The 10,596-nt window shown below is 45.4% G+C and overlaps 1 protein-coding gene across 1 annotated transcript; it reads right to left on the reverse strand.

Annotated features, from left to right (window-relative positions):
- Nucleotides 1-3,504: 3,504 nt before the first annotated feature.
- IER5 (immediate early response 5) lies at nt 3,505-5,574 on the reverse strand. The gene has a single exon (XM_054587542.1). The coding sequence runs from the start codon at nt 5,347-5,349 to the stop codon at nt 4,447-4,449; it is 903 nt and encodes a 300-aa protein (XP_054443517.1). The 5' UTR covers nt 5,350-5,574; the 3' UTR covers nt 3,505-4,446.
- Between the last annotated feature and the right edge of the window lie 5,022 nt (nt 5,575-10,596).

The following is a 10,596-nucleotide window of genomic DNA, read 5'->3' on the forward strand; positions in this document are numbered from 1 at the left end:
CCCTTTCCCTCCCGCTAATGGAAGGGGCTGGTGGCAGGCATTGGGAAAAACTGTGTCTGGGTCAGGAAGGAAACATTCTACTAGATGTGTGTGCATTTTACGCCGTCTGCTCTCACACTCCCTTCTCTATTGTACCCCCAAGAACAGCCTGAAAAGGGCATGAGTTAAGATCACAATGATTTTTAACATAATTCTGCTTCTACTATATTTTTGCTCCGAAGGCTTTCCACTGGGTAGAATTTTAAATTTGAACAATGGTTCAAAGGCTGAGAGACAAACTGCTCATTACTGGAATGAGTGCCAGGAATCCTGCGAGGCAGACCTCATTCCCCACTGGAGTTCTGCACCTAACAGTAACGGCTTCTTTCAGGCATGGGAGGGTTAGGTCAGGGTTTCTTTTCATTCTTGTTTTCTTTCAGTGGCTGCTGGGATAAAAGCAAGTCGAGGAGGATAAAAATTTCACAAACAGGACAAGAATAAAATATTGAGGGCAAGAGATCAGAAGTTCTTCAGTTATTCAGTGAACTAACTCTACTTTAAAAAAGTATAGGAAAATAATTGTCCGTCAGATTCCATGTTACAGGGGGCATTAGCCTTCTGACCCCATCTCAGGCTCCGAGCTGCACCATCATGCCTGGCAAGTCCCAGTAAGAGACTCAGACGAATCCCGTGGCAAAATGGAACAGTTTTGTCATTATTAATTCTGTTCCCAATATTTATTGTGTCTTTATTCTGAGAAGCATTCTACCAATGTTGTTAAATGGCCCATTCTCTTTCAGTTCTCACCCCACAATCCAATCAATGATGAACGGTAGGAATGAAAAAGTTATTACCACTGCATTAGGTGCCTTAGAGTAAAACCAGTCCCTTCAGAGGGGCAGCTGAAGCTTTCCTTCATTAGTTCCTTTCCCCAAGTACAATCTGAGTGGGAAAACAGGCTTAAAGAAACATGATTGAGAAGTACTGTACTAAAACTTAACGCCTTTACTCATTATCATCTTGGAGTACTTGTCAGAAAAGCACTTTAAATGTCTGGTTTTTAAATGGCAGTCAAAAAAAAAAAAAAAAAAAAAAGAGAGAGAGAGAGAGAGAGAGAGAGAGAAACAAAGGTTGTTCCAGCCCAGAGCTAAGGCTAATTTGATCAACAGAATAGGTCTCTCCCAGAGTGGTCAACAAGGAGTCAGGCACTAAAGCTACGGCTTCGTTCCCAGTCACACTGAGCCTGATTGAGTTGTGTGTGATAAGCCCCCGCTGGCACTGCCAGGGCTCTTTTCCCGGACCTATCAATTAACAGGACTTAAGAAACATTCTATGCCCAGGCAATTCAGGCTAAAAATAACTCTGTGGGCTATTTTTTTTTTTTTCCGTTTACTCATCCACAGAAAGCATGTCAACAAGATCTTTGCTCCTTGAGCATTTTCACCCCTACTTCCTCTTCCCTGAAAAATACTTGTTTGATACAATCAGACGAGTTGCAGGGTTGGTGTCAAGACATACAGAACAGCAAAACTATGCTGATGGAACTAAGCGTCGGGACTGTCCAGTGTCCAGAGGAAAAAAACAGAAGAGTAAAAGAACCCAGCATTCACAGACAGGATAATTTAAAAATAGATTCTCCCTCCTCCTCTTCCCTTATAAATTACACAATTCTTTGACCATAATGTATCTGATTTATACACAGAATTCACTTCCACCTTAACAACATTAACTAACAATTGAGTGCTTACTATGTATGAGGTACTTTTCCAAGAACTTTAGGGGCATTCACTCATTAATTTGCACAACCCTATGAGGTAGATTCGATTATTTCAACTTCACATTTGAAAAAAACTGAGGCGCAGGGAGATGAAGGGACTTGTCCAAGGCCCCTCAGCTAGTATAAGTGGCAGAGCCAAGATACAAACCCAGGAAGCCAGCCTCCAGAGCCCATGCCCTCACCATTACCCATACTACTTCTGCAACAATTCTGCAGCAAAAAGAGATAATGACCTTTTCTGAATTCCTACGAAGCTTTGTCTCCCTATCAAATGTCCATTTACATTTTCTATATTAAGGAGACACATAGTTCTATGGTTCATCTTAATGTGGGAACAAGGATCAACAGGAACTTTTCATCTCATCTAAAACATACTAACTCTTTTAAACACACCAAATGTTGCCTGCTTTCAAATACAAAAATGCACTGAGGTAGCTGTTCAACCATCATAATTACTTTCTAACTACAGGAAACATTTGCAAAATTACGGCCCTGGACACCTTCTTCAGTTTAAGCAGTAAGCAAGCACTCAATAGATCTCTTGTGGCCATAACAGAACTTAAGTAGCTAATTGAAAGAAAAACAAGTCAATTTTAACAAGACCCCGATTAGACAATGTTTAATTCTATGAATAGACTGTTATGATGACCTAGTATAAAGCAGACAGTTCCTTATGCTTCATGAATCACTAATAGATTTGCAAAAACATCAAAGCACTGGCCTGCTCAGCTGAGACAAAGTTCATGGAAGCAGAGGTTTAGGAAGGCACATGCTCCTTTTGCTCAAAGGCCCTAACTTTGCTTAAAACTTTGTCTAAACATCTCTTCCATGTTCTAAACACTCTCTTTATTCAATACTTTAAAATATACTAGCCACCATATTTTAAAACACTGTTCTTTAATTGATTTGCTTCTGAGTTTATTGAATACCTTTCAAATATTGAGTATTTTGCTTTAGACAAAAAGCTCTCTCAAATGCAGTACCTGTAGTGAAGTGAACGGATGACTAGGCTGGGATCATCTAAGTGTTTACCACAACCCAAACGCTGATGTCACCATTTGGATGATAAAAGCACATCAGGAAGTTTTGCTAAATAAGTTAAATTTGCCTAGCCCTCCAGGGCCTCCTCCGACATCTGGTAACACAAGCACTTTCCTTTCACGGATGCACGTACTTTCTACAGATAGAGCAACAAAAGAAAAAGAGCATTGAAAACTCTGTCCTGACAGCCGCTGGAATGCAGAGGTGGACTTGACCAGCTGGACCAGTCAGTCTCCTCAGCTTCCCTTTGCTGGTTTTTTTTCAATAACAAAGCTGAAAGATGACCCATGTCATATAGTTTAACAGGAAACAAAAAGAAAGTTTTAGTGAAAAAACATTTTTGTGGATGGGAAAGCCTTCAAAAGTTGGCATGTTATTCAATATTACGACACCATCAGATAGAGCTGTAAAAAGTCAAACTGGCCTAAACTGACTTTAGAAAAAGGCAGTTGTAGTGTCAAGTGTAAAGAAACTGGCAGGCCACTGATATTAGTATCTAAAAGCAGTCCTCTGATCCGGGGGAGAATCCTTAAACGTGTCTCTTTTGATACTTAGTGAAGTCAGCAAACAATATCCCCAGTCTGTGCTTGACTGATATTAAGAACCACACCTTCAATTTCCCAGCCTGGGCCTTAGTTCCCCTCCTCCCCCTTTCCTCCCAACCCAGACAGGTGATTACAAACAAAGACGCAGTGAAATTGCTTCAAAATATTTAATACGTGTTGGACACGTAGAGTTACATTTTTATACAAAAATCAATACAACGAAGGAGAAAATACTGTACAAAAACCTTGTCAGTTCCCCCAACCTTTATACAACAAAGACTGGAGTCACCGTATCTACAAAACCATAAGGTCTTTCCACTTAGGGGTTCTGTCTGTAAACTTTGTTTCATTAAACACTTTTAAAAAGCACTGTGTAGTAGTTCTGAGCTAGAGCTTTTAAAATATATATCTTTTCTTTATAAATTCCATATTTCTAAGCTTGAACTCTTCTGTGAAGTTCATCAAGCTTTTTTCCCTGTGGGGAAGACAAGGGCCCCTAAGATTCCCCTTTCCCAGAGTAATCACAGGGTTTAAACGTTTCTTCAGTGAGAGAAAGGTGGGCAGGGAAAGAAATAATAGAAGTCTCTACCCCGGGCTAAATCACTCCAGCCTTATAAAATCCTGCGAGGAAACGCCACTCCTGGCCCCGGTACGGTTCTAGCTTTCATGTGAAGGGTGTGTGTGTAAAGTCCCTTCCTGCCTCAAGAACGAATGGGGAACTCCCCGGTCCTTTTAGCGGCTTCCTTCTCGGTGCTGCTGGTAAAGGAAAGTCCCTGTCTGCCCCCAGGCTCCCAAACCCTGGGGAAGGGGTGATGCATTCCAGAAGGACAAAATAGTCTTAATTCACAAGACAAACTTACATAAACAAACACACAATTTAACAATAGTCCTCTTCCGATAAGCCTCACACTCCCAAGTCTCAAGAGAGGCCAACATAGCAGGGCCACCAAGGCCAAGGGCAGTCCCTGCCGCCCCGCGGCACCCAGTCTTCCTAACGCGCTCAGCGCCTACGGTCTCGGCGGCCTCTTCGCAGCCAGGAGAGGCCCGGCACTCGCGTCCACGCCCGCTGCTCAACCTCCTGCCCACAAGGCGACTGACCGGGGCTCAGAAGGCCACGATGGCTGTGCTCCAGGGGTTCATGTCTCTCAGCACCGGCTTATCGCAGCAGATCTGCCCGGGCTCGGCAGCTTCCGGATTGCTCTCCTCGCCCTCGGCTTCCTCCGGGCCGCCCCCGGGGCTTTTTCGTAAGAGTCCTGAGAAGCTGGAACCGAAGATGCTAATGAGGTTAGCCACGTTCCCGGTCTCCATCTCCTCCTCTTCCTCCATCCTGCCAGGCTGCTCCTCCAAGTCCCAGCGGGGCTTCTTCAGAGGGGTCGAGCCGGGGCAACCCGCGGGGCCACAGCAGCCCACCCGGGCCGCGCTACGCTTCCTGGGGCAGACCGGGGGCGGCACCGGGGGCTTGTCCTCCGCGCAGCAGCAGTCACCGAGGGGAGAGGCGCCCAGCGGCCCCGGCTTCTCCTCTCCACCAGGAAGGCAGCCGCAATAGTGGCGCGCCGCCCGGGAACCCTCGGGGAAGACGTCCGAGCGTCCGGCTGAGTCCCCGGCTCCCCCGGCCGCCACTTCTCTGCTCTGAAGAATGTTCCTGGCGCTGGTCAGGGTAGCCTCGGGCTCCAAGTCACCCGCCTGAGGCACGTCTGGTATCGCGCGGTGTTCAGGCTGCGGCTCGCTCTCTGGCCAGGCGGCGGGGACGGACGGCGGGGGCGGCTCCCCCCAACCCGCCGGGGGCCCGGCCGCCAGCTCCGCAGGCAGCTGCGGTGGGGTCCCAGCGGGACCAGCCAGGTAGAGACCAGGGCACGGGTCGCTCAGGTAGACCTGGCGGGCGCTGCGCAGCACCAGTGAGACCAGCAGATTCTTGTGCAGCTTGATGCCGCCGCGCTGGACCCGCGAGTTGTAGATCTTGCCCAGGGAGATGCTGACGATGCGGTGAGCCTCCAGCTTGAACTCCATCCTGTCTGCCGCCTTCACCGGCGAGCGGGCCCGGAGGTGAAGGCTGAGCCCCGGCTCCTCTTCAGAGACAGGCGAGGACTTGGAGGCCTCAACAAAGTCCGCCCCAGGGGTGGACCCTTGATACCTGAAGACTGCGGAGAGAACTCAACGACGACGACGCTGACGAGATCGTTGAAACCCAAGACCCCTGGGCTACAAACAAACGCTCAGTTTCCTGTCCCGTCGCTAAGTGAGAGCTGCCCAACAACCCCGTACTTTATATAGGCTCCTCACCCGCCAATCGCGAAGGGCCGCCAACCAGTCCGTAGCAGGCTGACACGCCCCCGTGAGCTGCGCGCGGCCAATCGGAGCTCGAGGAGGGGCAGCCGAGCCTTTCGAACGTTTGCCCCGCGGAGCAGGCTCTTAAAGGGGACGAGGTGTGCAGCGAAGGACTGGCTGGAGAGGGGGCTTGTGTTGAGGGTGGGACATGGGGAGGAGGCGTAGTCACTGTATTGTTTGTAGGTAAAGGTTCTGGTTTGTGCGCTGGCTTGCCGTAACCGAAGCAAAACAAGCCATGGGAACTTTCATCCGACTATGGAGGTGGACTTTGCTTTGCCATAAAGTCCCAGTCCTTCCCTGATCACCCCGCCCACCACCTTCATTTCCAAGGCTGCCGCACCTATAAGCTCCTGGCCACCCCTGGCAGCAATGGAGATGACAGCAAAACGTGGCAAGGGATATCCCCTGGATAACAAATAGTATTATTACAAGTATTTAGCACCTATTAATTTTGTATGAGTCCCTTATACCCTAGACTTACACGCACCTTTGGCATCTGTTAATTCTAAACCAGAAAAAAACAAAAAAGGGGGGGCTTATAAAAGTTCCTAAGTTTTGGTTGCTTATCAAGGAATTGCATCTAGGTGCAAAGTTATTGGTACTCCACTAAAGTCAGCACCTATCACTTTGGCCTCTAGATTTTAGAACAAACACAGATGTCACATAGGTTATGATGAAAGGTGATACAGGTTCTCCACAATGGTTTTTCTTAAACAGGGGGACTGACCAGCCACCCTTGGAAAAAGCTGGTAGTTTCTAAAAATACAGATAGAGAAGTCCTGTGTTCTCATCATGATGTCATAATTTTATTTTGTGTCAAGGTAAAAATACAGGGGAAGAGTGTTCCAGAATTTTCTGGTCTGTCAACAACTTAGTTCATCTACTGACCCCTTAGTACATGTACTAAGGGCAGAATCCACAACACAGTTATCCAGGGTCCGGGACTGGGTTCCGGGAGAGTCAGTTCCAAATAGTCCCACTTCCACTCCTTCACAGATCTGCCTGAGGACTCTGAGTAAACAACCTCAGGACACTTAAGTTTCTCCAATTCTAAACGACAGAAATCACATACATATCTGCTCTGTTATGCAGAAGATAGATGACAACTCAGCCCACAATCTGAATCATAAAACTAAGCACAGCTTTCTTGGAGTCTAACTGGAATAGGTGGCCTGACCAGGGTTTTGCCAAGTGGCATAGAGCAAGTCTTCACTTAATGTCATCGATAGATTTTGCAACTTTAAGTGAAACAACGTATAATGAAACCAATTTTTACTGAAGGCTAATCGACAGAAACAAGAGTAAAGTCCCTATGGCATCTCATTAACATTATAAAGAAACGACGCTGAACGAAATGACATTATTCGAGGACTTGCTGTAGTTAGTTAGGAGAACTACTGGTGAAAGGTAGGCTTGATTATGGCCAATTCACAATCCAAGGCCTCCAAAGGATATGATGGCTCAGCAACATCACTCCTACCTACAATTGGTGGATGGTAACTGAGACACCAGTCCGTGAGACCCAGAGTTCCTCCCCTCTAGGAGTTTTCAGCTCACATAAAGAAGGAGATAAAATAATAACAAATAATTGCAAAAGCAAGCTGTGTATTTTGAGTAATAACAAGAGAAATATTTTCTTCTATCTTTCTCTTTCTTTGAGAGTTATAACTCCCTATAAAACACTAATTAAGAGCACAGGCTCTGAAGACAAGCTTCCTGAGTTGGAATCCCAGCTCTACTTTTTGCTTGCTGTGTAACCCTTGGAAAAATATTTCACCTCTCCATGCCTGAGTCTTTTTCATTTTAAAAAAAAGAGATAATAATATGCCTACCTCTTAAGAGTTTTTGTGAGGCTTAAATGAGGTAACACATGCAAAGCTCTTCGAACAGCCTGGCATATAATAAGCGACCAATGTACATTCGTTATCAGAACACATCACCCTCAACATGACCTTGGAGTGGAATGGAGACATGGGGGTGCAGGGAACATAAATGAGAGAAAGAAGTTGGCTTTGAGGAGGGTGTGAAAACCCCTGAAAGAGGAGCAACAAACCCCAAGCAGCAGGAGCAACAGAGTCCTGCATAGATCTCACCTGGTTGGTGCGCCAGGCACCTACCGTAAGTGGAAAAGCCTAGAAGCAGACGCTGGGCCTACATGGTAGTGGGTCATAGATGGCTTAATGAAGAGATGGGGCCACAGGGAGCTACTAAAGGTTGTTGAGTAAGAGAAACACAGAATGGATTCTAGAATGGGCCACTTAATTTTAAAGCTCTTATGGGAGTTGAGGCAAAGGGGTATGAGGCCTGAACTAGGTGGAGAGAGCGAAGGTGAAAAACACAGGAGACAAAAGGAACTTCAGAGATGATCTAGGAAGCCACTACACACCCAGACAGGTCACTGAGAGAGCCAGCCGTCCTGCCACACCTGAGCTGGGCATTTCGCCATCCTGCACTATACAAAGCACCCTTCATCACTGCCCTCATCACTTTCCCTTGTCATGCCCATGGGCCCTCCCCAGCTGTGCTCTCAACAAAGGCAGGAGCCCAACTATACTTGTAGCCAGGAGATCAGGAAAATTTTTAACACCTGGGCAAAGCAGGCACTAACCATCTGAACAGAGTCCCGGGCCCTTAGAGTGCCAGGGGTTATGGGGAGCTCCTGCAGAAGGGGCTGGATGCCCTGGGCACTCAAGTGGCCTAGGGCAGAGGTTCTGCTCACTGGTGTGGAAAAGCACTTCAGTATTTTAACAACTGGGGTGGCCAAACGAGTGCATACTGAGTCATTCATTATGCACTTGGATTAATGAACCCCTAATAATGATTTTGTCTGGGAGGCACTGTGCTAGTCACTTTGCAGGCATTATTATTATTGTTGTTGTTAATTATTATTATTATTTTTATCCTCACCTAAGGACTTTTGTTTCATTGCTTTTAGAGAGAGAGGAATGAAGAGAGAGAAACATCAATGCAAGAGAGAAGCATGGATTCGTTGCCTCCCATACTTGCCTGGACTGGGGACCAAACCTACCACCTAAGTATGTGCCCTGACTGGGAATTGAACCTGCAACCCTTTGATTACAGGATAATGCTCCAACCAGCTGAGCCACACTGGCCAGGGCTGCGGGCATGATTTATCATCCTTACAAAATTCCTAAAGCACATGCCATTTTCTCCATTTACAGATGAGGAAACTAGGACTCTGAAAGGTTGATTTTCCCAAAGTCACACAGCTATAAATGGAGATGTGGGATTCACCTCTGAATCTATTTAACTCTAAAGCTTGAGGGAAGGGCTCTGAGGCTGGATTACTGTGTGTGACTTTTGGAAAATTATTTTACATCTAGTTGAAATGAGAAAACTATGTCTTAGTTTTGTGACATGGGCAAGTTATTTAACCTTTCTGTGTCTCAGTTGCCTATTGTGTAAAAAGGGAATAATAAAAATAGCTACAGTGCTTAGTACAGTCTCTAGCAGCATACAAGCACTTTCTAAGTCTAGCTCTTGTTATTGTTATACCAGTGCCTAACTCAGTACCGAGGACATAGTAGGTGCGCTGTTAGTACTTGTTGAATTTTGAATCCTTTTTCTGTCGTTTTGAGATTGAGCGTGATCACTGTTATTATCAGGATATCCTCTAATCCTGAGACAACAAAATGGAAACTTGAGAACTTATCTCTGGAGGACCCAGGCTCTTATGATCAGTGAGCTTCACCTTCATCTACCAAAAAAGTGGGAAACTATAGAACATTTTCTTCTAAGCTTCAGGAAGCAAATAATTGAGTTAGAATTTGGTGTCATCAATCTTTGGGATTTCCTCGGTTTAAAAAAAAAATGGCAGCACTCTCAGAAGCACTAGAGGCATCAGAAAGACAGCAGAAGCAACTTCTCTGGAAGACATGGCCCAGCATATCCATCAGGTTTGTGCTGTCTGTCCACCCGCTGCTTCTCAGGTTGGCACGAGCAGATTAGCATGCTGAGTACTAGCCACAGCTGTTCCCACTCAGGCACTATCTGGGCTCTGGTCTAGGGATTCCTCTCAGTACAGGGCCTGTGTGCTCACTGCTGTTGACTTTATTTCTTGTTTGCATGACTAGTTGAAGGCTAAGTATTATTCGGATGATTATAGAGCTTATATTGCCTTAAATTGAGTCTAGTGTGCATAAGAACAATGCAGGCTCACTATGGATTAGGCACACAATAGCTCTGTGAAACGTTACAATGAGTGAGAAGTGGGTGGGTGAAATACAATAAAAATAAATTCTCTGCACTGTGCCTATCTTTCAATGTTAGAACATTTGGAATATTTTTGGTCAAAGTTGCTTATGTGAATGAATGATTATTTGTATGACATCCTGAATTCTTTAGGGGACAAGCTCTAAAAATTACATTATTTGCATTTTATGTAAGCAATACTCCTCTTGCTCTTCTGAGAATAGACAAATTCACTTTTTAATTCAGCTTTTTCTCTCACTCACAATTCTGGCATAATTAACATCCTTTTCTTATCTTGGCTGCTTGACTACTATAGAATTTCTTTATCTCCAAAGAGCATTTGACTAGGGGTAGTCACCAAAACTTGTTTTCTTTCCTCCTCCCCATTTCCTTTTCTAAGCTATTACAGCCCCACCCTCCTTCTTGTCCTGAATGTTGATTCAGAGAACCTTTGGTTGCTTTTATGATCACCTTTACATTACCTTGCCTTCTATGATACTCTTGAGGAAAGCAAACTCCGCAATAAGTACAGCACTCAAACTCATTAAAATGAATCCAGGACCCTCACAAGCCACAGGAGGAAGCACCACCTTATAAGACCTGCATTGTTCAGTAAGTACAGTAGCCACTAGGCCGATGTGGCTCATGCAAATGAGGAACTCAATTTTAAATTTCACTTAACTCAAACCTAAAAAACTGAAACATGATAAATAAAAT

The sequence above is a fragment of the Pteronotus mesoamericanus genome, unplaced genomic scaffold, assembly GCF_021234165.1.
Source record: "Pteronotus mesoamericanus isolate MK-2021 breed Mesoamerican mustached bat unplaced genomic scaffold, CSHL_Meso_final scaffold_1186, whole genome shotgun sequence".
Classification (NCBI taxonomy): Eukaryota; Metazoa; Chordata; class Mammalia; order Chiroptera; family Mormoopidae; genus Pteronotus; species Pteronotus mesoamericanus.

What these genes read in the sequence shown, in the direction of transcription:
- IER5 (XM_054587542.1), bottom strand. Translation starts at nt 5,349, where the DNA reads ATGGAGTTCAAGCTGGAGGCTCACCGCATCGTCAGCATCTCCCTGGGC.